Source organism: Primulina eburnea, chromosome 16 (genome assembly GCF_022965805.1).
Source record: "Primulina eburnea isolate SZY01 chromosome 16, ASM2296580v1, whole genome shotgun sequence".
Lineage (NCBI taxonomy): Eukaryota > Viridiplantae > Streptophyta > Magnoliopsida > Lamiales > Gesneriaceae > Primulina > Primulina eburnea.
In genome coordinates this window covers 28,000,183-28,028,069 of record NC_133116.1, presented here as the reverse complement: position 1 = coordinate 28,028,069, position 27,887 = coordinate 28,000,183, and the positions used below count along the sequence as shown (strand labels likewise).

The following is a 27,887-nucleotide window of genomic DNA, read 5'->3' as shown; positions in this document are numbered from 1 at the left end:
AACGATTTTTGAACCCATCATGAGTAACATGCCTATCAAATTGCCTCTACCCAACAAAATATGGCAAGCATGCATTGGCACCATATCACACAAAACATCATCCACATACTTCCCAATAGAAAATGACACTAGAACTTGCCTATTTACTTTCACCTCCGCACAATCATTCAACCATTGAAGCCTATATGGTTGAGGATGTTTTATTGTAGGCAATCCCAATTTTTCCACCAACTCAACACTAGCCACATTAGTGTAACTCCCTCCATCTATGATGACATTGCAAACCCTACCATTCACAAAACATCTAGTGTGGAACAAATTCTCCCTTTGGCTAGCCTCCTCATTCTTGACTTGGGTACTCATGATTCGCCTAGTCACTAGCGCTTCTCCTACAACCGCCCCGTATCCCTCATCGGGATCCTCCAATGCAGGCATATCATCATCACTACCCTCGCCATCTCCCTCACTTTGAGATTCATACTCACGATAATCATTCAAGATCATCACCCTCTTATTAGGACAATCACTAGAAATATGACCCATCCCTTGATACCTAAAATATCTAACATCTCTAGAACGATTAGAAGGAGTTTCAGATTTACCTTGGACTCCTTGTTTAGGTGCCTCTTGCTTAGTGTCAAATCTTGGCTTGGGCACCACTTTATTTTCCTCACGTTTCACCCCGCTTGACCGCCACGAAGATGATGCACCTCCGGTTTGATTGGTGCGGCCAACTCCTCGCCTCTTGAGTTGTTGCTCTACCTTTATGGCCATTTGCACCATCTCGTCTAGATCTAAGTAGTGCTGAAGCTCCACTTGATCTTGGATCTCCCTGTTCAAACCACAAAGAAAACGAGCCATAGTTGCTTCATTATCTTCCTCAATATTGGCCCTAATCATGACTACTTCCATCTCCTTATAGTAGTCCTCAACACTCTTCAACCCTTGCCTCAAAGTTTGTAACCTCTTAAACATCTCCCTATAATAGTGGTTAGGCACAAACCTCTTCCTCATTACCCTCTTCATCTCATCCCAAGATTCAATGGGTTTCTCATTATACTTTCTTTTAGTGGTCACTAATTGATCCCACCAAATGAGAGCATAGTCTAAGAATTCAACCACCGCCAACCTCACCTTCTTTTGTTCGGAGTAGTGGTGACATTCAAATACGAACTCTACCCTCTTTTCCCACTCTAGGTATGCCTCCGGGTCAGATTTCCCATGGAACGATGGAATTTTCATCTTAATGCTACCCATGTGACCATCTTCTCTAGCCTCCTCATATCTACCCCGCATGGCTTCTCTTCTTCCTCTCCCAAATCCTCTATCTCTTCCATTCCTACCCCAATTCTCATTTTGACTCTCATCGCCTCCTCCTAGATCATACTCCTCGTCATCTTTACACAAATCCCTAGGCTTAGGTTTACCCCCACTAACACTAACCTCAAGTTTACCCAACCTCTCATGCAACGACTCCATTTGGGTCGTCATCACCCTACTAAAATCCCCAAACAACGCATCTAGTTGGGCCTTGGACAACCCAAAATTCGAACTATCTCCTACCTCCCTCTCCATTTAATTTCAAATTTGTACCTGCAAGAAAAGGTTAGTAGAAATAAAATAATCCTCACCCAAATGCTCACGGTCACTCCAACGAAATTCACTCGTCTCTCCTCTCTTATTTTTTTGCTCACAACAAATACTCACTAGTCACTCCAAAGAAATAACACTCGCACTCAAGTAATATCACTCAAATTTGAGAGTTGCTTCAAGCTTTGTGTTTTGAGTAAATCAAACAATCAAGTTTCAACTTGTGAACAATTGCAACCGACTCACTTGGACTGTGTAGACACGAAAGTCGAATAATATATATATATATATATTATTAATTTTTTTTTTGACTGTGAGAGACAATTAAATATGACTTTCTAAAGGAAATAGCACAAGATATCAAAAAGAATTAATGGTGAATTTTCGGAATTTTTGTACTTTTTTTTTTTTGCTTGAGTACTACTCGAAAATCCCAAAAAAAAAATCACCAAAAAATTTCGAGAATCACAGATTCATGAAAAAAAATACGAAGAACGATAGAACAAAACAGATCTGAAAATAAGCGAAGAAATAATACAGATCTGCAATTTAAAAACAAGATAACTTACTTGAATTCAATAAACATGGCTCTGATACCAAATGATATGAATCTTGACACGAATAAATAGCAAACACGATTAAAAATAAATCGCACCCTCTATTCAATTGCGATAATAAGATTCGTGTGTTTTCCCGATCTTTTGAATCAAGTATGGTTGTGTTATTCACCTCTAAACTACGAAAAGTCTAGCAACAAATAAACACGGAATAAAAATCGAAAATTAGGACGAACCTTCGAAGAACGATGTCTACGACAATCCGCACAAGAACGATCGACAAACGCCACAAAGTTAGAAACTTTGATAAGTTTGATTTGATTTAACAAAGCTAAAGCCTTGAAAAGTTGAGAGAAAATTCTCACAAGTTTGATAAAACTTAAAATAATATGTGTATTGTGTGTTAAAATTTCGTCCAAGATGTTTACATATCAAAAAGGATTACTAGAATCTAGTTTCCTAACAAAGTAAAACTCTAAAGAAGGAAATAAAATCGCGCAGAAAACACTAGACACGGACCCCGTGCAGACCTCCGTGTCCGGGTCCGTGTACATACTGTAAATAGTCTTCAGTCGGAAACAAGGGACACGGACCCCGTGATCACCTCCGTGTACGGGTCCGTGTAGGCACTGTCTTCGCCAAATACATAGGGCACGGACCCCGTGCCTGGGTGCGTCTTCAGGTCCGTGGAGCTACTAGAATAACTCATCTCATGAAGTACAGGACACGGGCCCCGTGTGCAGGTCCGTGTGCAGGTCCGTCCAGACTCGGCCTGCTCCATCAATGCTTGAATGATATTCCGTTGGCCTCCAAACGTACTCCCATGCATCACGACCCCTCCAGGCTTGCTCATGACTCCTTGTAGTGCCTCCTTGAATCTCTTTAGTCGACCCCTCGTGATTGGTCCCTCCGGCAACTGCAAAGGATCCCATGCTTTCCTTGGGACGTCCATGTTCGCATCAGAGGGTCATCAGGTGGCGAGGTTGGGTGGAATTTCGAAACACGTAGGAGTCAATAATTTTAGTCAGGATTCACCGTTTGCATACGTGTGAAGATATCTTATGTGATTTGATGAGTGAATAATGCAAGAAATATTTTGTCAGAGTGAGATATGTGCATTTTGAAAAGGTGTTTCCTCAGTTCCTATTATCATATCACTATTATTACTCAAAAATATATCACATCGTTATCAAATTCATTTCCAACTCTCAATATACCAATGGTTGTAGATTCGATCGTAAATTATGAGTTGAAGGTACCGTACCGTATGCTAATCATACCTTAAGGTTCTTGTAAGCACTATTAGTGATACCTAGGGGATCATGAGGTGATCCTACTAGACAAATTTACCATGATCCGATGGTTGCAATCAGACATAAATTCTGACATTCTTGATCAAAGTGTTGATGAAAAGAATTAGGCTAATTAGGGTAAGTCCGAATAAGAATAAATGTTATGCTAATCATATGAAGTTGTAAACTCACGACTAGCTATATCTCTGAACCATTGAGGGTCACACAAGTATCAGATTCTATATGTTCGTTGAAATAATCAAGTTCAATGGGTTGAATTTGACGTTGTAGTTTGATGGAGATCAATCATATTGCTTAGGAAAGAGTTTATAAGTGGATTCCATGTATTTAAATTGAGGAAGTTAAGCTTAATTGTTGATTAAGTGAGGATAGTGGAATTACCGATTTTGGTGAAAGAGTTCACAAAAATGGCAGCTGCCGAAAATGAATTGATGAAAATTTTGATCTTCGAAATTTTCAATTTTTATTATATGAACAAGATTTGTACCCTCGGTACATCAGCATTATCTGATCGTCGATCAGGATCGTAATGAGATCACAATTATTTATTTAATAAATTTAGAATTTACTAATAAATAATAATGTTAGTAGTAGTTGCTATTATATATACATGATTCTCATAGAATATTTTAGAAGAATATAGAATTGATTAATTAATTGATTATTAATTAAAATAGTAATTAATGATTATTTAATTATATATATATATATATATATATATATATATATATATATAAAATACATTATCAAAAGTTGACTTTGCATTATATATATATATACAATATGAGAATTTTAATTAATTAATGAAAATATGAATATTAATGAGATTAGGATTATGATTTCTAATATGAGCGAGATTCTTGATGTGATCAGGAATCAAACTTATAAATATTTCATTGAGTGTCATATGAAATAACACAAGTTTTACATGCAGATTTTGGCAGACAAAATTTTATCAAATTTTGCTTCGTCTCCTTTCACAAAGAATTTCGGCCACCTTAGTTTTTCGCAAGAAAAATTCACGGTTGCTTCCACGGCCTCATCGCCGCAAGATCTCTAAAATTCCGATCCATTCTCGACGCAAAATTGTTTAATATCATTAGTACGCTCTAATAATAAATCAAATATTTGATCATGGACTTGATTAGACGATAAAAAAGAGATTTGTTCGTAAAAATTTACAAGAAAGACCAACTCCGCTTATCTCGAACTAATTTGATGTCCAATGTTAAATACACAAAGATAAACAGATCTAAACACCTTATGAATCTTTTAAAGCATACGACACCCAATGAACGTTTTGAATGTCAAAACATATTTTTTTTAAAACTTCTACTACGCCTTGACTGCGAGAAAACAACACTCCAACATATCTATGACCAGACCTACGTAAAGCCAGCATTGTCTTGTCAAGTGGTCGCAGTTAATTCTAAACTCGGCCACCCCTCCTGCAACCTCTTTGATCAAACTTTTGAGTCCATGTTTATAGCAATTGTACTGCATTCAAATCAGGATGGTGATTCCCCATTTGCAATAGTGATCTTAAGGGCATTTTACATCTTGGAAAACATAATGCAAATTCAAATGCCACCAGGCTTAAATTCAACGGAATTTAGGAAGAAAACAATATAGTTTTGATTTGGCGCACCAGGAAACTGACACTTGAATATAAGTTGGTTTATTTCCATCAGGATATTTATTACGATGAACTAAATTAGTTCAAGAAAAGCACAAATTTAAATTACTAGCTAGAACAGGAGCTTTGGTCAACCTGATCAAACCCTGATTGATTAAGGAAATAGATGTTCCAGGTTAAGTAAACAAGAGAACACGATTATCACACTGCAAGGAAAAATTCAGACTGCAACGGTGAAGGTGATTGCCAATCCATGAAAAGATACCGAAGCATTATGAAATAGCGGGATCCTCTTTCTTTGAGCTTGAAATAGCTTGATTTAAAGTGCCAGTGTCAACAGCTTCCAACGTTTTATAAAACTCTTCTGGGAGAGGACCGGGTCGATGCAAGGGAATATGCTTAGGCACTGGAGCATCATTCTCGATAACTTCACATTCATAGTCATCGGGAATACCCCATGGGTTCCATTCTGCGACCAGCATAAAAAATTCATGTAATCTAAACTTGAAAAGCAGCGATTCAGTTGGTCCAGTAGAAAATAATATAGAATAAAATATTATAATTTCTTCCACGGATCTTGACATGGGTTACAACATAAAAACAGCATCGAATACAGCAGAAAGTTTTTAAAATGCTAGAATTCTTGTAGGTTATATTATAGATTTTAAATCCATTGATCCAAATACAAACCATAGGCATTTCATCACAAACTACGAGATAGAAACTATGGAAAACATGAAATATTATGTTTAAGTAAATAATGGCATTAAGTCCAGGTAAATACTTTTAAGAATTATGAATTGTACTAGACATATAATCATCCATGTTAAAGAAAAGCCCTTTCTCAATGCCAAATCCTTAGGCAAATATGTGAGGAAAAACAAAGAAAAATAACAATTTCATTAGAAAAGCTGAGAATCAAGCACTAGAGAGTAGAGGTTAAAAACACACGTGTCTTTATTCCACTAAGTGGGGTTAGATATATAGATCCTCCTACGCCATTGTGAGCAATCTCCTATTATATCTTCATCCATATTTAGATAATGCATATCGTGCTTAATTGTTATTATCTAAGTCTTTTATGGTTTCCCTTTTCGTCCATTAATATGGGTACTAGTCATGGTTTCGAATCTCCTAACTGGAGTTTCCATCAGTCGTCATTGCACCAGATATCAACTGGACTAAAAATCATTGCAGGTTTGTTTAGAGAATCAAATCCTTGAGCCTGGTTTGTTTTGGAAATTCGGCCAAAGACTAATATGATTTCCAAATAAACACTTTAGGATCAAGATGTGTTAACTGAATATGAATCACAATACACTAGGAGTTCACAAGTTTATAAAGCATATTACCAGAAAACATCAAACTAGAAATGAAAAGAAAACAAAGTTGCAGTGCTGGGATCGAAGACCAAGATTAAGCAGATTCATAAGACAATATCATAGTCAAAGCTTGTTAATTTATTCGATGTTTCTCAGATATTGAAAAAATGGTTTCCTTACAGATTTTTTATAATTTATTCAAAGCTAGTATCAGACATTTTCCCGGGATTAATTCTAAACTAAGCACTCACAGCCGCATACATATTCCATTAACCTAAAATTTCACACGATGGCTTAAAAACAGAGAAAAAGCGCAAAAATATAAACATAAATCTTGCCAAATGCTTTAAAATAAAATCCAATTATATAAATACAAAAATAACACGGACCAATCATGTGACCGATGAGCTTGAGCTCATCCTGAGCTTCTTCGATCAGTTCTTCGACCTGGCCACATCCGAGCTTTTTCTCGATCGCTTCCCAATCCTCCTCCTCCTGACAGACCTTGAGTCGATGGCGCGTGAAACTCTCCACGGATTTCCGGTACCCCTCGTCCTCCGGCACCGCCTTAATCTCGTTTAGGGTTTTGTTGTAAAGTTCGACCAGCACTTCTCTAGCATTCGGGATGACGTCAAGGCCTACGATTCCCGTGGTCTCCTTCACTCTCGCCGCCATCAACAACGGCCGCGCCACTCGCCGGAGAAACATTTTGAAAAACTCGATGGATTCAGCTCAACTGCTAATTGAATCACTCACTAAGACTTTCTACTAATCCGATGCTTGAATATGGCCTTTAAGATTATATTGTACTGGGCTTAAAATATCAAAGCCCAATAAATTTTGTGGATGAATGGAAATGTTGTTTGGAAAGATTAATTTTAAAACAAGAGTAAGTTTTTTTGTGATATAGTTTCAGGAATTTTTATCTGTGAGACAGATCAACCCTATCTAATTAATTAATTAGATAACAAATTTATAAAAATTTAATTTAAGATAGTTTTACATTACAATTTATTTTTTTAAAATTATTGAAAATAATTAAAATATATGAAATTAATTTATAAAAAAATATAATAAAAATTTAAATATTATATTAATTATTAAATTTTCACTAATTTTAATTTTCATATTATATTGAAGAAAACAATTCAAGAGTATTATGGTCAATATACAATCTTATCATGATCACTATTAAAAAATTATTAATTATCACACCCTTTGAGAAGGGATATTTAATCACACAAATAACATGAATAGTGTACGCTTTTAATCATAATCAATGGCTTATAGATTAATAAAAAAACGAATCAAATGCGAGAAAAGGGAATGATTATTAATTATTCCCTTATCATGGCTACCAAACATAGCCTAAGCATAAAAAGTAATATTTTTTCATAAATAACCCAAATAAGATATCCGTCTCACGAAACACGACTCGTGAGATCGTCTCACACAAGTTTTTTGCCTTAAAACAAATATTTAAATTATGTAAGGTTTTTTTCGATAAATATTATAAAGTGACACTCTTTTTATTGTTGTTCTGAATATATAGTTTGGTTTCTATATTTTTATCATTTTAGCAATAAAAACACTGAAATATAATATATTTTTATATAATTTGGGAGACTTGTTACTTAAGTAGGATAAATTTGTTAAATATATAAAATTTATAGCATTTTATAAAAAAAATTGGATTTTTTAGGTGATAGTTAGCGACTTTATATAATACTAACCTTATGATGGATAATTCCACATTCCTCATATGTTATAATATTAATGTGGATAGAATATATGTTGTATCTATACCATGTATACTATAATTTGTACTATATTAGTTAGTAAGAAATCTTTATACTAATTGAGTTTGATCTCCAAAATAAAAACAAAAAAAAATATATACAAATAAAACATTAAATTGGTTAAGAAAATATTAATATCAAATATTTTGTGGTGATATTAAAATGGAAAAATTATAATTTTGACCTGATTTTGGATTTTATATCGTCAAATTTCAATATTATTTTTCAATTTTTAGCAATTTTAATCATTCTTCAACGGCAATATGAAATATAGCACTTCATACACATGACTAAAACTGCAAAAATAATATTTTATCTTATATATATATATATACATATATATGACTAAAATTGAAATTCGATAAAATAAAAGATTAAAATAAAAAATACACATACTAAAATAAAACTTAAACTTCTCTTCAAAAAAAAAAAAAATTTAATCTCAACATTTTCATTCCATTTCAAATTTTATTACAAGATTTCTGTAATTTTAATAACATAGCTAGCTTTACATTATATATATAACTATGAAGTTCGAATAACATTAAAAATACAACCAAATAAAATTAATCATATTACGTAGTTCTATAATTATTATTATTATTATATATATATATATATATATATATATATATATATATATATATATATATATATATATATATATATATGATAGGTTACTCACTCGTCATACCTATCAATAAAGAGTCACTTCTACTTATAACATGTATAATTTAGAAATGTTTAATCGCATCCCAATAGATAAGTATCACTTCATTAGTAGATATAGATATTGGTACGATTGGTTGATTTCATGTCAAAATTATATATATTTTTTGACATGTAAGATTTAGAACTTCAAGAATCCTCCATTTTCCGGCAACTCAGCCGCCGCCACCTCCTACAGGAAATATAGAGGTGGTCGCGAAGGTGGGAGCCCATGACGGTGACAACATCAAGTCACCTCCACCGCCACAGCCACCTAAGTCGTGATCATCAGAATCTTGAAACGCTGTCAAAAAATCTTCTTCATCGTTCATCGAATCAGAAGGAATATCAGCATTGTTTTCCTCATCCTCATAGCCTCCGCCATCCTCCTCCTCCCTCACAGCCGCTACAACATCGTCTTGAGCCACGGCTTCGCCTTCCGGCAGCGGAGTACTATTCGGAGAAAAGCCCGATACAGAGCCTGGCGATGAAGAAGAGAGCAAGACATTTGGCAATAAAGGAGTTATGTTCTTGTTAGTGGCACCTGCTGCTGCCGGTGAGATCTTGTTCCGAATAATTCCTGCGAGTGAGCTCCGGTGAGTTGGCCGGGGATGAGTGTGTTCGCCGGTGTACGAGACAATGAAAATATTTGAATCATTTGGACTTTGCTCCACTTGTTTTCTAGCTGCACAACCTTTTGATGTGCTGCACCTGTAGTAATTTCTGTAATTTGGAAATCAAATTGCAATGTTTTTCAATCAATAATATAATATATTTACAGAAATATAGATAAGCAAATAGTCCACTTTTAATATATATGGTTGCATAAATAAGACAGTCAATATATTTAAATAAGTAAAAAAAAACATGTTTGAAAATGTTCATAACTAGTTTCTAGTTAATTTCAAAATATAAAATAATCTATAAAAATAATAAACTGAATATTTGATTAAAAGTTAACTTCAGACTTTGTCAAAAAGTGTCATGGTTAGGACATGAAGTGACGAGTTATATAAATCTACATGTATACTTAACTAATTGTACTCTTGGAGATATTTCTGTAAAAAGTTTTAGAAGAAATATAATCTTTTAAATATATCGACTAATATTTATCATTTTATCAAAAGTTATAATAATATGTTTCGATTGCTTAACAATTTTTGTTTTGTCCAACAAAAATAATTTTAAATGATTTTTTATGCTTCAATGAACTATATTATATTGAAATAGTTTTACTTTGGGGAAAAAAATTAAGACCAAAAAGAATATTTAAGAGGGGAATGGGAAATGAAAAGTTTTATTGGATTTCTAAATGTGGAGAAGGCAAACGAAGACAACCTTGGATATGGGGAACCTTTTATTGGCTTTTGACCGTACTTTCTCCATGCCCACGAGTCAGCCGAGAGCTCCTCTTGTGCAATCTCACGAACCATTTTCGCCTGCTGATTTTTCCTGCTTCATCAACATAATTAAAATTTGAAATCATGATTCTTGTTCTGTTTTCTTTGCACGTAAGATTTCAGAATTAAGAAAAAGATCAGACTTTCTACGATTTTGGATTGGCGGGGAATTAGTCGACGGAATATCGAGAGAACTAGAAGAAGAAGAAGCGCAAACAGGATTGATCTTCAACTGTGACTTCACTTGTATCTGCATATTCATCTGAGGAGGTGGCATCTGCAGAATTTCTTGTGTGTTGTAAGCCGCCGGAGTGGGCACTAAACTAGAGGAGGAGACGGCGGCGGGTGGGGAGATTTCTTCTTCAACGCAAAATTTCTTGTATATTTCATGCAAACCCTGAAACGGATCGTCTCTGCCATCCACTAGATCAGAAAAACCGTATGAGTTTTCATCATTATGCAAGGGAAAAGAAGAACTAGGAAAAGCGTTGTCCGCGGCGGCGCTAGCGGTGGTGTTGGTGGTTCCGGTAGTGGTGCAGCCTCTCACCACCGCATGCAAATCCCAGTCATCATCCATCGGAATCAAAACGAGCCAAAGAAGAAAATCAAGGGCTTCTTATTTTCATGATCGATTTACTTGGATTTCACCGTTATTGGCTAGAGGGAAAGAGCAGGAGGGGCCTACGCCGGCGCTGACTTTTGGTTAATATATATATATACATATACATATACATATACATATATATATGTGTGTGTAAACATAGGGTTTTTACTTGGTGATATTGATAGTTCTATAACAAACTATAAATAAAGAAGTGGATATACAGAGAGTGGGGGAGCAGTATTTGGAGTTGATATTTTTTTCCTTTTATCATTCTAGTGCAAGATTTGTTAATAATTCACATACAAGAAAATCAAATGTTTTGCCCCACTCTATTATTAGGCAAAAAGCAAGTGGCTTCTAGGGTTTAATAATTTTCGTGACCACGATACATAGTATATAATAAAGAGTAAGTCTCTTGTGAGACGATATCACGTATCTATATCTGTAAGACGAGTCATCTCAATCCATATCCGCAGTCTAAAATAATTATTACGTATCTATATCTGTAAGACAAGTCATCTCAATCCATATCCGCAGTCTATAGTAATATTTTTGAAAAAAAAAATATTGTTTGTATGAGTTGTATAAGGTAAGAGATTCCTCTCTGAAAATTGACTCATGCGATTCGGTTTCATAAGAGTTTTTTTTTTTTTTACGACAATCCAAAATTTAAAAAAAAAATACATTTTGTACTCAATTTTTAGAAAGAAGAGATTTTTTTTTCTATATATTTTCTCATAATATCGATCTGTCCCAGGATTCTTGCTTTGTTTAATATTGACTTTGGAATAATGTCAATGGGGTGATTTTGAATGCAACTATTGCTCTTCCTTTTCTTTAAATGGGGTCCATTTTTAAACAATTTGACATAATTCATTATTGCCAATAAAACTTGCTTCGAATGGTTTGTATTCGGACTTTAACTGGAGAGAATCTTCAAATATTTTTTGTAAAGAGTTAGATGTCATGAACTTAATTTTCTTGATCTAGTTGGGAAGTTGATCTATTATACCATCCACACTAGAAAAAATTTAGTGCTAGTATTTTTTTTTTAACTTAAAACTTATAAACTGATCGATTTTGCATTCAAATTGGATGTGAGATATATTCTTTAATTACGTCTCAAATATATAAGTTTGTATGTTTTTCCATACAAGTTAAGAAAATCATTAGAAAACAAATTTACAGATAAACTTCCTAATTATCCCTATTTAATTCCTTCAAAAAATGATTGCACGATTTCTTAAGATTTAGTTAATATGAGGATATTAGTAAAATCAAGAAAAATGCAACAAAATAAATTATTTATTTGAGATAATAGAAAAAAAGAAACATATATAATTAGGAGGATGGTAGTGTTGGATTAAATATATATAACATATATTGGGAAGTAAGGTTATTGGCTTTCCAATGTGAGTGAATGAAAATTTGGGTAGTTCGGTTTGTCTCATATCGGAAAAATAAAGTGATATGGATTAGTTTATATTATGTTATACTTTATGAAAGTATATGAATGATTGGTCAAGAGGTTTCCTCTCGTGCACGCCGCCACAAGGGGTGAAAATCATAAGCTCGATTTGAACTGGAAAAGGCTTGACTTGTGTGCAAAAATCACCTAGCAAACAACGTCACTTTTTGCAAATTTTTTTCCTCGGAAGAGAGCTTTCACGTGCCCTTTAGACATGACCTGATTGTTGGTGTTTCAGCTGCTCTATTGATTGCAACCTTTGGCACTTCGGCTGTACGCCAAGGCCAGAAGACACCACCGAAAAAATCAACTTTCTCCTATGTTTATGCTTTCTGCGCCTCTGTTCATGCATTCTCCAATGATAAAGTGCATATACTATTTCGTTCGCTAGCATAGTGATTTGTATAACATCACTGCAGATCTGTCCGTTGCATCTTGGGAAAGAGACGTACGGTTGAAACCTCGGAGAAGATATCGGAGTGGACGAATCTGTTTTAAAGAAAATGTACGTGCTACATGTCTCGGTTTGGTTTTACTTTTTGTTTCACGATACTGATATTGTAAACAATGCTCTTACTTCGATTACACCTTTACTTTTACGAGCTTTATTCAATCATTATGTTATTAGTCTTTCGCTTACATATAGCATATTATAACTAAGTTGTCAATTGTCATTACTGTATATAGCACTATAATAATGCGATCTATCAAATAGATTGTGCACGTGAATTCAAGCTGCGGAACATCATTCGTATATACTAATATGGTAGCGTATTTACGGTGTATGTGCAAAATAGTAGATAAATTATAGATTATATTCGGTAACTAAATGTTTTAATACTATCTAGACTGAAGGGAAAAAAAAATTATTGCTAAAGAGTAGTATATATATTATAGAAAAAACTTCAAATAATTTTTAAAAATAATATATATATATATATATATATATATATATATATATATATATATATATATAATATATATATTATATCATTTTACACGATTTCATAAAAAAATTACTAATCTTTAAATTTCTACTCTAGAATAACATTAGAAGTTGAAAAAGAGTAATGTTTTAGGAAAATGGAATAGACTTCAGCACTATGTGCTTGAGTTCAACCTACATAGAGCCATACAGGGTTTCTTGCTTAATACCTCGTATAAATGTAGGTAAAAATTTGTGTAAGACGGCCTCATATGTCGTATTTTGTGAGACGGATATCTTATTTGGGTCATCCATGAAAAAATATTACTTTTTATGCTAAGAGTATTACTTTATATTGTGAATATCGGTAGAGTTGAACCGTCTCACAGATAAAGATTCGTGAAACCATCTCACAAGAATCTACTCATAGATGTATATGTGCATCTATATTTAACTATTCATCTTTGTGGAAAACAGTCGAAGATTTTTTTACTTTTACTTTTGAATTTTGAATCTATTACTATGACTTCAGTGATTTGACTCAGATAAAATTTGTTGTGTGCAGGGATATATTTTGTGGATTAAAATTTTGAATCCTTTATAAAAATCTATTTAAAATTGTTCGTGTAATTTTCAAATCGCGCGGCTTGGCTCATGGAATTGGAAGATAAATGATCGAAATATAAGATTAACATATTTGTTTTTGAGCTTCAATTATCGTAAAACTTGAACGAAATACGAGATCATGCAAAGATATTAATGAATCTATTCTTTCATATTTACATGGATAACATAACTAATATTTCAATTTTTTAATTATTGGAATAATTGACCCATTATTTCATATCCATTTTCCAAAATGAAATATTTATATTTCCAATACAGTAGGAAAATTGATGATTCATGGAATGGCACTAGACAGAGCTATCTTAGGTGTTCCACACAATGTGTTATACCCCCTTTATACAAAAAAAAGAAAAAGAAAAAGAAAAAGAAAATTTATAGCACTAATTAAACACACTATACAGTGTCTACAAGGAACAAATAATGAATGTCATGTCACAATCTAGGATATCTCTCCAAATACTTTTTTTTCGTACACAATCACTTAATTTATCAGTTAAAAATTGAGAAATCAACGTAATATCTACTGACCAAGCGGTGCTGGATTAAAACTTGATAAAAATAAATATTAAAGAAGTGAAATTAAGCTTTAATCGTGTGGAAGAAAGTGCAATCTAATCCTTAATGTCCTTTTTGTTGAGGTATTTTGGATGTCTTATGTTGTTGTAGCTGTCGTTAATGAGGGTATTCCCATCGAGTCATAACAGTGCAACTCGTAGGACGAAACAAGTAGATGGCTGGATTGTGGAATGAAATCCCATTCTCATTGTGTACTCTGATAATTGAACCGCAATTGACATCTCAAAAAATCTAGTACAACACTATCGAACAAAATACATTGACATTAGACATGATTTTATTTGAGATTTAGTAGAGAAATGTTTGACCCGTATAGAATTTGTTAGGACAAATAACCAATTGACATACATATTCACAAAAGTATTATACTTCAAGAGATTCTTCAATCAACATGCATGTGCATTTTTAAGAAATGAGGCATTCTGCATTTTCATTCATTCTCCAATCATTAGATGTGACTTTCGTATCAACTCTAAGTCAATGGATCCATCTACATATAACCGCGGTACCCAGTGGCGGAGACATCAGCGACAGTTTTACTCATCCACCGAGCCTTGGCCTTACATGTTCGTGTTCGTATTAGTCACAACCAATTCACTTCTTTCGAAAACATGTCATCATATTCATCACTTGTAAAACTCATGCATATATATACCTTTTCTTAAAATCAAGCATGCAACGTGTTTCTAACATTAACATAAAAATTCATGTTCAATATCAACATATAGATTTTAAATATGCATAAACAGCTGTCAGGGTACTGCCAGGAGTGCTAACGTATTAAGTTGCAAAAATGACAGGTTCTCAATCACACTTATCAAACGCTTTAAACCATAATTGTAATCATTTCTTAGACGTAAACTCGAGTTCAAACCTTAACTTCTATAATTCGCTTAAAACTTAGACCAGAGTCCCTTTTTAGTCCCAACATAACCAAAATTAAACCATATTTCAAAGGCTCCTAACCAAATCATGTATGATCCAATTAAACCGTCAACAACCTTGAATACATTGACATATCAACACCCAAAACGAACCATGCTTATCAAAATCAAAACTTTCAAGTGCAGGACTAGAGCCTAGATGCTGGCTGAGTAGTGGTGCAGCGCTTGTAAGCGCCTAGGCGCCATGCATCAGCGCTGCGGCGCTACAAGAGCCGAAGCTCAAGCGCTGCGGCACTAATCCTGCGGAAAAAAACCCCATTTTTCACCTCAAAGCCAAGCCATCCTACACTCACTTGGCCCGGACCAAGCTTGAACCAACCTAACCTTGACCACCACCAAACCTTCCTGCACTGCCCTACTTCAACCCCATGCTCTCGAATACACGTGAACCACCTGAACTTTCAAAAATCGAGCCACAAACACAAGAATCGATCGGTTCTCCCTTAGAAAAGAAGGGAATCAGACGTGCCTTTGGGTCTAAACGCTCGAAGATTCACACAAACGACACGAGGGACGAACACCGGAGGGACGAGAACACAACTCTCACGATTTTTCCTTGAAGATGGTGTGACAAAAGCTGTTGCGGCTCATGTGGGGAGCTGCTGGACGAGGTGGGGGCGGCCAAAAATATGAGGTGGGGAGATTAGGGTTTTAGGGGTAGGGTTTGATATTAAAATAAGTGTATACCGGGCCCATAAATAAAATTAATGAGGATGTGTAAGAGTCTAAGCCCAAAATATATTAAAATAGGCCCATTAAACCCAAAAAGCCACTCGTAAACTATTTCGTTCATGTATGTTTTTGAAATATTACCTAAACCCCCAAAAAGTCATCTGTTTAACTAAAATTGAATACCAGTTCAAAATATGGCTCGATGCCTAAAAATACCTTAAAAGCCATTTTCAAAAATTCCATAAAAATTAACCATACATTAAATAAGTAAAATAATTATGTAATAAAAACATTTTTCTTAACGGTCCCCGGTCTCTATTCCTCATTCGAACGTGAAATACTACTAAAAACTCAATTAAATGCAATATAGTAATTCATGAAATAAAAACACATATTCATGTCATAAGCATGAATTTAAAAATAATTAAATCTAATTTTAATAAAACCTTATATTTGCATGCAGTCATGTTACATCGTTCGAATTTCTAAACTTTACATGTCTTTTATTCGGGCTTACCCTTATTTGCTCTATTCTATGTACCAACATTTGATCATGAGAACGTTAGAAACAATTTTTTGATTAAACTCATCGAATCATGTTAAGAACTTCTAGTAGCATCGTCTCATGATATCATAGGTATCACTGATAGTGTAACGTCCGAAAAACCAACCTATGTAAACCACATGCATGAAAATTACTTGAATTACTTAATTGTTTTATTTAATTGATTTTAAATGTTTACTTGATGCATATTAAATGATTATATGGCATGTTTTCATGAAATTGAATGATATTACTCGAATATTCGATAATAGGCGGGAGAAAGGGGACCGGAGACGACCAAGACAAAAATAAATATTTTCACTAAATATTTTCAACGCTTCTAAATATAAAAATGATTTAATTTATTTAAAAATAGTAGAGTTCAAATTATTTTACGAGTTGAGCTTTATTTTACCAGGGAAGCCGGTTTTGGACAAACGTGGAGTTTTTAAAAGATCAAAAAAATATTAATTTTGGAAACTAGTTTTTGTAAACTTTTATTTTTCAATTAAATAAGTATTATTGGGTCAAATTTAACGAAATTAAGTATGCCCAATTGCTTTTATGCTTAGAAGCCCAAAACCTAAGCCCATTAACATGCAAATTAAATCCATAAAAATGAAATCCTAGGTCTTTTGAGAGCTTGTAGCAGCCGAAATCTTCACACACTTGCACACACAAATTTTGAAAATAAGAAGGAAGAAAAGCTAGGGTTCGTTGTTGCCCGTTCGTCCTTCCTCATCGATGATCGCGTATTCGAGTGTTTTAAACGCAAGGCACGTTTTATAAACCCTTTGACGCATCATTCAAACAATGCTATGCATTTTATGATTTATCTTTGCTTGAAAATACATTTGTACGATTGGTTCATCGGTAGATCAAATATTTTTAAAAGTTTGGATGCTTTTACGCTTGTTTTGAAAACGTTACGACTCCAAGGTATATGCTGCCAACTAGGGATGATTAATGGATAAAACATGAATAATTTAAGTGATAAACAAAGGCTGCACTATGCCAAAAATAACTTTTTACTTCAGATAATATCTGAAGTAATAGGGTACTTAAGTGCCGAAGTATATGGACGTGAAGTAATAGATGTACCTTTTACTTCGCATAATACCCGAAGTTGTAGTATTGAAAATACCGAAGTCTTTTGGCCGGTTTTGGGAGAAAAATCGGTCCAGAATTGGACCGGTGTCGAAGTAATAAATGTGTTTTACTTCATCGATTATAGTGAATAATGAAGTAGTATATCATATAACTTTCTCTTAATTATTATTTAGCGACGGAATTCATGTTCAAAACCGTCGCTATTTTGCGACGGAATACATGTTCAAAACCGTCGCTATTTTGCGACAGAAGTAATGTTAAATACTGTCGCTAGTGTGCGACGGAATTTATATCAAAAACCGTCGCTACTTAGCGACGGGGTTCATATGAGTTCCGTCGCTAATATGTTACGTAAATTAAAAAAAAATTTAATAAATCTGTGTTATGAATTGGTGCGGTAAAATATAAAAAATTTAATAAATCTGTGTTATGAATTGGTACAATCGTGTAAAAGATAAAAATTTTAAGTATCGTAAAGTGGTAAAATCGTGTAATAATAAAAATTTTAAGTGTTGTGAAATTGTAAAATCGTGTAAGTGATAAAAATTTTAAGTGTTGTGAAGTTGTAAAATTGTGTAAGTGAGAAAAAATTTTAATTGTTGTGAAGTGAAGTGGAAGAAATTGGAGAGAATTTGTATGTATTTATAGAGAGTAGTGGAAGAAAATAGAGGGAAAAATTGGTGGGATTGAATTTTTTTTGAAATGGCGACGGTTTTAGTAAAAACCGTCGCAACATTTTAAATCGGCGACGGTTAAAATTGAGTGAAATATATCCGAGGTGGAATTTTTTTGAAAATGACGACGGTGTTCTTTTAACCGTCGCCAAATTTTTAATCGGCGACGGTTGACTTTAACCTGTCGCTACTTTTAGCGACGGTCAAATAACAACCGTCGCTAAATATAGCGACAGTTTTTAAAAAACAGTCGCTAGTTTTAAATATGCGACGGTTTTTATTTGACCGTCGCTAAAATTAGCGACGGGTTTAATTAAACCGTCGCCGATTTAAAATTTGGCGACGGTTTAAAAAATCCGTCGCATGTTTTAATCTTTTTACTTCACTACTTCGTATTTTCATTATTTTTTACTTCATCAAAATTGATATGCCGAAGTAAAATATATAAAAAAAATACAGTGAAGCCCGTGTTTTTAAACATCCGAAGTAAAATATATTATTTTACTTCGCTTGTGTTATTAATGAAGTTATTGGTAATATATTACTTCGTAATTTATTTTTGCCGAAGTAACGCCTAGCGAAGTAAAATGTCATTTTTCACATAGTGCTGGAATCGATCATGGTAAGGGAATAACACCTAGGATTTCCTAGCAATTTATGTGGGAAGGTGGCTCGGCTAGTAGCTCGGCTCGGTGCATGGCTGCACAGGGCTTGGCTAGGGGGCTGGGCTGGACGTGGTCAAGGGTACGGAAGAGTCCTCGGGGGGATAGGGCTCGAGTCTTTGGCTGGGGAAGAGTCCACGCGATGAGGGACTCCTCCCCATGCTCGAGAAAGGAAGTTTTAGCCAAGGGGGCTCGATTCTAGGGCTGGCTGGTTCAAAGTTGGTCCAATAGGGTCTAAGGAGGTTGAAAAAGGTTCGGGTCAGGGGCTGGTGCAGGTTGGTTAGCTGTTGGCTCGACCACATCATGAGGTAGCTTCTTGTGCGTGGCTTGTGTGCAACAGGCTTGCAGCGCCTTTGTGCGTGGTTTAGTGGCTTGGGTTGGGTTTGACGGGGGCTGAGCGTGGTCCAGGGTCGGTGAGGGTCAGGTGGGCTCAGTGGTTGCTCGAGTAGAAGAGTCCTAGGTTGGCTAGGAGTCCTTGGCGTGAGTAGCATCTTGCGCGCAGCCTTGTGTCTTCGGCGCAGGGTTCGAGCAGGGAGTTAGGGTCTGGTTCTAAGGTTCAGGGTTGGTCAGGAGGGTACCTAGATGGGTTGGCCAGGGTCTGGCTCGAGGTGGCTCGACTAAATTAGGAGATGGCTTGGTGGTCTTGATTAAAGGTCAAAAATCGAAATTAATGAACATAATTGGAACCGTGGGTCCACGGGGGTTGTTGATGGCAAGGGTAGTTTAGGTTATAAAAAGTCTATGTTTAAAGTTTGGGAAGAAAATATTAAGTTTTGAATTTATTCGGGAATTAAACGCCTCACAAATTATTAATTAAAGAATTAAATTAAAATCCTCGAATTAAGCCGAAGAAAATTATGAAAAATTAGAATTTAGCTTAAGTAATTATTTGGGATAAGCCGATGTCATTAAAAGTAAGAAAAAATCAAAATCGAGAATTTTTACGTCTAGGGGCAAAACTGTCATTTTACACTTGAGAATTACGTAAAAGTTTTTTCGCGTTCCGAAAGGTCATAACGCATGTTAAATTATTTAAAATGATGATTATAATGAAAATTTTATATTTTATGATTTATGGTAAAAATGTGCAATTTTTACTGTTAAAATGCTATTTTTAGAAAGTTATGATATTTTATGCTTTTAAAAGAAAAAGAAAAATATTTGAGGGATATGAATTGACTGTGAAAAATGATATATGGACATGTGGGGGATCTGTTTTAAGAAGAAACGGCGAACTTACAATTTTGTAGAGATGTCGTGAAGGAAAAGACACGAGAGAGAGCCCATTTACGGGAGAAGGCCCAGAGTTTATGGAGAAGACCCTAGAGGGAGCCCGACGATCGTATTTCACGACGGTGCCTAGTGCCCGTCCCTATGGGCCATGTGGAGCTGAAGACTGATTAGTCGACCAGATGATAAAAGCTAGTCACTTTCAAAGATCAAATTTCACCCAAAATGATAAAGGATGCAAAACTTTATGATTTTACGAATTTTTTATATATATGATATATTTGTGCTTAATATTATTTTAAAAAGTTTATTTATGCTCAAATTATAAAAGTATGATTTTCAATGCATGTGATTGTATATGTATTATTTGCTACTCATGTTTAAAACGTGCTGAGTCATTAGACTCACTAGGTTTGAATGATGCAAGATTTGATGATTTGAGGAGACGCTGACGCTTGAGTGGATCGAGTGCGGTAGTACAATCACAAGGATCTTTTATTTTCCGCATTAGCTTGTTAGATATAAGATTCGAAAGATTATCGTTAATGATTTTATTAGGGAGTTTAATGCTTTATTTTATCGTTAATTGATCTTTTTAAAAGTCGATGTATGATTTTTAGTTAGTTGACGATTTAGAGATTTTTGTACAGTCGAAATTTCAAATGTTAAATTATTATGATTTACGATATTATAAGTTATTTTATTTAGTATTTTTGAGTTTATGATTTTAAAAAGAAGTTCAGGTCATTTCAGTTGATATCAAAGCTGTTGCGTATTTTCTTGATTACTCGCAAGCACACGACGTCAAGTTATAGTAAAATGTATTTTTTGAGTTCAAGTGTCGATTCCACGAGGAGTGTAAATAAAATATATATCAATGCTTGTAATTAAAATAGTCAAGACTTTATCTAGAAAAATCAATAACCAGATTGGTTTGTTTGAACGAATTAAGTGAAAACAATGAATTAATTTGATCACCGACTGGAGAATTAACTATGAGAGAGAATATCTAGAGGATTGATTTCACTAAGTTTCTACGACAACTCTTCTAATTGTATTTAACTTCATGAATTCCTATTATTTAATGGCTAAAAACACTTATGTGTTTTATTCCTCCTTTCTCAAGTGACAAATAAATTGTATCAATCAAACTTCGATTCAATTATTCCTAATAAAAATCAAAGTTTAATTGATAAATGCAAAAAATGTTCTTACCTAAACCTCGCTAAAGTTATACGCCTTTCGAACGATATAAACATTTAATGATGTGTCTCTAATGATTTATAATCCTAGTCCCTCTCCCGAGTTGTAGAATTAATCAGACAACACACAATTTATGGCCAGTAAATTGCAGTGATAAATGTGGAGAACAAAATTAAACAAAAACGGAATTCAATCATCAAAATATCCACGTCAAATCATCGTATAGACAAAGCTACGTCAACCTCTAGAATGAAAATTTAGTTCATCACGGAATCCAAGCAAAGACAAGACATATTCATAGTTTTAACATCGCTACACAATAAAATAAAGAAGCGAAGAAAAAGATAACAAATCCGAAGTTTCGTCTCTGTCCCCAAATCCGTCGTTCTTCGTATTTGTGATTGTTCTTCGCACTCTGAATCTTCGTCTCGTGTGTGCTTTTGTTTTCTCGCGTCTTTTTTTCTCTCCCAAGCCGGCTACTCATGCGTCCTCCTTCTCCAATGACGGCCCCTCTTTTTCTGACCTAGCGGCGTGCGCTTTATAAATTTTCTGGATGTTGCGCGTGCAGTAGCACGACCGCGCACGCCTTTCTATCCGTGGCTCGTATTTGTGTGCGCGTGGGGTTGCGCGTGATACGGCGCGGCCGCTCGCGCCTCTCTCTATCTTTTGGCATTTCAACGCGCGCTGGGTGCGCGTGAAGTGGCATGGCCGCACGCAACTCTCTGGTCGATGTCTTGCATGTATGCGCGCGCGGCGGCGCGTGAAGTGGCGCGGCCGTGCGCTCACCTCTGTTCGATGGTGTGCACTTCTTGGTGTGTTATCTTGCATCTTTGCACTATTTTCCTCAACTCCTGCAGTGACAGCAAAAACGAACAAAAACTGATAATTCCGTTTGAAACTAACATAATTCAAAATGGATTCTTATATAAATTAAGTGCAAATCTTGCACTTATCAAACCCTCCAAACTTGAACTTTTGCTAGTCCCGAGCAAAATGAAATAAAAGCAATTAATCAAGGAAAGATTAACGCCAACGACTGAAGTCATGGATATGCAAAAAGTGATACCGACCTCCGACTTATCTAATTTTATGTAATTCACAATATCCTAAGGAGCCACGTGTGTGTGATATGTCATTGTTCATTTACCCCATCTAATGCTCAAATAAATTTACAACACCCACTAGCCTTATAAACTCAAGAGATCTTCAGTTCAGTTCGACTCACATTTGATTAAAATACAAATTCACATTCACAGATCATCTAGGACTTTATCGGTGATTAATTGGTTCAATAAATATTCAACAAAAATATACCAAAACTGAAATCACATCATGAGATGCTTGCATGCAAATGATTAAAGTCTATACTCATTAACCATGTTTATCAGGTATCCATAAGCTTGACTTGAACAACTTTTCTCCACTAGTATATTGGATACATGTGACAAGGTTAATAGGTCTTGTAGGTTTGTAACGTTAGGCCACAGCTCACGGCTAAAATAAAGGGTATGGAAATCAAAATTTGAGAGAAATAATCGAATTTTCATCAATTTCACTATCATTTCATTCACCATCACTTTATTCTTTTCTTCCCAATTCATATCCTTCATTTCAATTTCACTCCTTTACATTCTGTTTTCATTCACCAGCCACTGATTGTTTTCTTCTCATTCATATCTTTCATCTCCCATATATTTTTTTTTCACCACTTTTGATTCACAATTTTTTTTTTCAACTCCTTTCTAGCACATTTAACTTTTTCTTTTCTTTTCAAGGAGTATTTGAATCATTACAACACCCATGAACTTATTTCTCTCAAAATTAGGTAGGACAATAAGTGTATAAGCTTCATTAGATAGTCGTTATGGGATGTAGAATAGATACAAGTGTGGGCTAATTGTATGTCGTTGACATACACCACTTGATTTTTAGTAGGTTCAAAATGGGACACTAGGGATATTTCATGTTCATTTGGTAGGCTCGAAGGCTCAAAACGGCTCCAAAGATCGCCTAAATCATTCTTATGTCATATGTTATCCGTATTTCTCCTCGAAAAATGTTCAAACAAGTTCTAGATTTCTGTCAATCCATTAGTCATCTCATACAAACCAATCACATGCAATTTTCATTCAAAATGATATATGAGTTAGGTGCACAAAAAAAAATCAAGCATCTCAATCTAATCGAGGCTCGATGGGCTAACAATTGATAATGAATAAAGAAGATAGGCTCAAAGATATTGAGAAAAATTGCCTAGAGCATCTCTGCGTGTCAGTCAATGTAATGCGAAAATTACTAAAATTCACATCCCTATTGTCCATTTAGCATCGCAAGCATGTAAGTTGTCTCTAAGCATTGATAGTATCAACAAACATGACCGTGCAACGATATTTGTGACTCTCGAATTATCATGAATACATATATACATTAAAATCATGATTTCATTTTCATCATTGGCCACACAATGACGTATCCATGACTTTTCCTAACAATTATAGCATGCAATAAATAAATAAATAAATACACGATTTTTTTTCTACTGTGCAGTTGATAACTAATCATGAAATTCATAGAATAAAAATGAAACAGAGTGAACGATAGTGCACGAACCCCCCCAAAGTTAAGTACGTGCATTGTCCCCAATGTAAAGTAATAAGGCAAGAAAAATATGGGAACACGTACCTCATACAACGCGTTTCAGGAATCGTTGTCCTCGCCTGACAGCTCGGTATCCTCGCCATCATAATCTCCTCGTCATCCTCGATAGGTCTATGTGAAACACGAACTAGCGATGTGGTGCTAAATCTCCCGAAAATTTACCCAATCAAGTATTTGTCACGCCTCGTTTCGATTGTATCTACATAATAAAACACAAATCAATGTCTAATCTTCACATGCAAAATCCTATAAAAACGCAAAGATAAATAAATTACTAAAAATAAAATAATTAGAGAAATAAAACGAAAGCGGTAAAAGATACTGGTTGGGTTGCCTCCCAACAAGCGCTTGGTTTAACGTCGTCAGCCCGACTGTCACTAACCTGCTCAAGGTGGGTCGTATGATTTCTTGGATGGCCTTATTTCCACCAGTTGACATTCAACTTGCATGGTCATCTTTCCTCGTTTCACGTCAATGATGGCTCCAACAGTAGCCAATAATGGTCGTCCTAGAATGACGTGAACGTTCTAACTATTCTCCATGTAAGTACCACGAACTCTCTTAGAACCTTCAATTTTTCAATCTAAAGTTCAACATTTCCACAATACCCAACGGTGTCCTGACTGATTTATCTGCCATCTGTAAGCTTATTCCTGTGGTATTCATCCTGCTTAATCCCAGTTTCTCGTAGAGAAAACTTGGCATTATATTCACGCTCGATCTTGAGTCACATATAGCTTTTTCCATCAATTTACCCCCTATTTCACATGATATAACAAATTCCCCTGGATCTTGCAGCTTCTGGGGAAGATTTCTTCGTGTTCCTTCTGGAAATTCCACTTCCTGGTGATCTGCAGATTCAATATTAGTGTGTATGTTCTTGAAAATTTCAAGAACTTTTTTCTTTTGAAATTCCTCTTGTAATTGTAAAAATATTTGGGGGTAGGGAAGTAAAGAAATATCAATGCTTTGATTTGAATCATACCTCTCATATTTCTTACCTCGGACTCTTTCGGTTGGAGTTCTCTTTTCATCCCGAACAGGTGTGGGTTCAACCTCCTTCTCTTCTCTGCCTACCACATCAAACTCTTCACGCTGTATAAAAATGGCATTCACTTCTCTCAGATTTGGGTCTGCAGTCTTTTGAACTGTGCCTGACGGTTGAGACGTGAGTTGCTTCGTTATCTACCCCACTTGTGATTCAAGGATTTTCAAGGTAGCACCAATACTTGCCATGTGGGTCTCTAGGTTGTCAAGCCTAGACTCAGTCTTAGCTGTCCTCTTACCAGATTCAGTAACGAATGTCCCAACCAAGTCCTCAAATGATGGCTTCCCTTCCCCATTTGATGTACTGAACCTCGGTGGAGGATTCAACACATTCTTATTATTTTCGTATGAAAAATTCTTATGATTTCTCAATCTCGGATGATAAGTATTAGGGGGAGGGTTACCTCGATATCCCCCATAGCCTCCAAAGTTCTTGTTGTTGATGTATTGGACTTTTTCAGGAAAATGTGATTCTTCAACAACAACCGGTGGTCTCTCAGTGTTTGATGTACCCAATTTATTCATAGTCGCTATCTGTGTAGTCAATGCTGATACTTGCACAGTGAGTGATGTGATGGGATCCACATCATACACTCCAGTAGTCCTCTGTACTCCTGACCTCTCAGACGGCCATTGGTAGCTGTTAATAGTCATCTGCTCAAGCAAGTCGTAGGCTTGAGCAGGAGATTCGGCAAAGATCGTGCCACCTGCCGCTGCATCCACTGTTGTCCGTGTCTGACCATTCAACCCATTATATAAAAGCTCAATCTATACACAGTCTTCAAAACCATGATTCGGGCACCTCCGCAACAACTCCTTGTACCTCTCCCATGCCTCATAAAGCTGCTCAAAGTCAGTTTTCCTGAAAGTACTAATCTCAATCTTCAATTGTGCACACTTTGCACGGGGAAAATATTTAGACAGAAATTTCGTTGCCAACTCTTGCCACATTGTGATGCTCCCTAGCGCCAATGATTGGAGCCATCCTCTTGCATGGTCCCTGAGAGAAAATGGAAACAGACACAGTCTAATAATATCATCAGGAACATTATTAGTTTCTACCATGTCTGTGATCTCTAGGAAAGTCCTAAATGAACGTTAGGATCAGCAGTGGCAGTTCCTGAAAATTGGTTCTGTTGAACCATATTTATCAGTGCAGGCTTCAACTCGTGTTGATCACTGGTCTGAAGTGATCTATGATAGGTATAGCGTCTGGCGGGTTATATCTCGCGTCCTCTATGTTTTCAGTCATTGTTTGTATTTCTTCACTTCTCGCTTTTCTTAGTTTTCTCGCAGTTCTTTCGATCTCCGGATCAAAAATAAGCAAATCAGGACTGTGCGATCTTAGCATGCACTGTCAAACAGAGAAAGTGAATAAATCAAAAAAATGAAATAAAAAGCTCTAAATTAAAATCTAGACTAATTGGTAACAATACTGATATAAATTCAAATTTTGACACTACCCGACAACGGCGCCAAAAACTTGTTGCGTATTTTCTTGATTGTTCGCAAGCACACGATGTCAAATTATAGTAAAATGTATTTTTTCTAGTGCAAGTGTTGATCTCACGAGGAGTGTAAATAAAATATATATCGATGCTTGTAATTAAAATAGTCAAGACTTTATCTAGAAAAATCAATAACCAGATTGGTCTGTTAGAACGAATTAATTGGAAACAATGAATTAATTTGATCACCGACTGGAGAATTAACTATGAGAAAGAATATCTAGAGGAATGATTTCACTAAGTTTCTACGATAACTCTTCTAGCTGTATTTAGCTTCATGAATTCCTATTATTTAATGGCTAAGAACACTTACGTGTTTTATTCCCCCTTTCCCAAGTGACGAATAAATTGTATCAATCAAACTTCGATTCAATTATTCCTAATAAAAATCTAAGTTTAATTGATAAATGCAAACAATGTTCTTATCTAAGCCTCGCTAAAGTTATATGCCTTCCGAACGATATAAACATTCAACGATGTGTCTCTAATGATCTATAATACCAGTCCCTCTCCCGAGTTGTAGAATTAATTAGACAACACACAATTTATGGCCAGTAAATTGCAGTGATAAATGTGGAGAACACAATTAAACAAAAACGGAATTCAATCATCAAAATATCCACGTCAAATCATCGTATAGACAAAGCTACGTCTACCTCTAGAATGGAAATTTAGTTCATCACAGAATCCAAGCGAAGACAATACACAATAAAATAAAGAAGCGGAGGAAAAGATAACAAATCCGAAGTGTCGTCTCTGTCCCCAGATCCGTCGTTCTTCGCATTTGTGATTGTTCTTCGCACTCTGAATCTTCGTCTCGTGTGTACTTTCTGTTTCTCGCGTCTTTTTTCTCTCCCAAGGCGGCTGCTCATGCGTCCTCTTTCTCCAATGACGGCCCCTCTTTTTCTGACCTAGCGGCGCACGTTTTATAAATTTTATGGACGCTGTGCGCGCGGTGGCGTATGAAGTGGCGCGACCGCACGCGCCTTTTTGTCTGTGTCTCGTATTTGCGCGTAGCGCGGTTGCGCGTGAATTCGCGCGGTCGCGAGCGAGATTCTGCCTCGTGGCTCGTATCTGCGCGCGCGGGGTTGCAGCGTGATATTGCGTGGC

At 35.4% G+C, this 27,887-nt stretch overlaps 2 protein-coding genes across 5 annotated transcripts; both read right to left on the bottom strand.

Annotated features, from left to right (window-relative positions):
* Positions 1-5,122: 5,122 nt before the first annotated feature.
* On the bottom strand, positions 5,123-7,187 carry LOC140817141 (probable NADH dehydrogenase [ubiquinone] 1 alpha subcomplex subunit 5, mitochondrial). Its single transcript, XM_073176747.1, has 2 exons — positions 6,808-7,187; positions 5,123-5,565 (listed from the first exon to the last, which is right to left on the bottom strand). The coding sequence occupies exons 1-2, from the start codon at positions 7,124-7,126 to the stop codon at positions 5,369-5,371; spliced, it is 516 nt and encodes a 171-aa protein (XP_073032848.1). The 5' UTR covers positions 7,127-7,187; the 3' UTR covers positions 5,123-5,368.
* A 1,860-nt stretch (positions 7,188-9,047) lies between these two features.
* Positions 9,048-11,155, bottom strand: LOC140816866 (WRKY transcription factor 22-like). Of its 4 annotated transcripts, none has more exons than XM_073176346.1 (3): positions 10,469-11,155; positions 10,264-10,380; positions 9,048-9,648 (listed from the first exon to the last, which is right to left on the bottom strand). In XM_073176346.1, exons 1-3 carry the CDS (start codon positions 10,900-10,902, stop codon positions 9,102-9,104), a joined length of 1,098 nt encoding a protein of 365 aa, XP_073032447.1. In that variant the 5' UTR covers positions 10,903-11,155; the 3' UTR covers positions 9,048-9,101. The 4 variants fall into 4 exon arrangements, with proteins under 4 accessions (XP_073032447.1, XP_073032449.1, XP_073032448.1 ...); XM_073176348.1 differs by having other exon boundaries at positions 9,048-9,636; XM_073176347.1 differs by having other exon boundaries at positions 10,264-10,377.
* Between the last annotated feature and the right edge of the window lie 16,732 nt (positions 11,156-27,887).

Bases quoted from the DNA above. Each gene is read 5' to 3' on its own strand.
- LOC140817141 (XM_073176747.1), bottom strand. From the start codon at position 7,126: ATGTTTCTCCGGCGAGTGGCGCGGCCGTTGTTGATGGCGGCGAGAGTG. The intron at 5,566-6,807 runs GTCCGTGTTATT...TGCTGGTCGCAG, and splicing joins GCTCATCGGTCACATGATTG to AATGGAACCCATGGGGTATT.
- LOC140816866 (XM_073176346.1), bottom strand. From the start codon at position 10,902: ATGGATGATGACTGGGATTTGCATGCGGTGGTGAGAGGCTGCACCACT. The intron at 10,381-10,468 runs GTCTGATCTTTT...ATGTTGATGAAG, and splicing joins CCAATCCAAAATCGTAGAAA to CAGGAAAAATCAGCAGGCGA. The intron at 9,649-10,263 runs GTTGTCTTCGTT...TCCAAATTACAG, and splicing joins AAAGGTTCCCCATATCCAAG to AAATTACTACAGGTGCAGCA.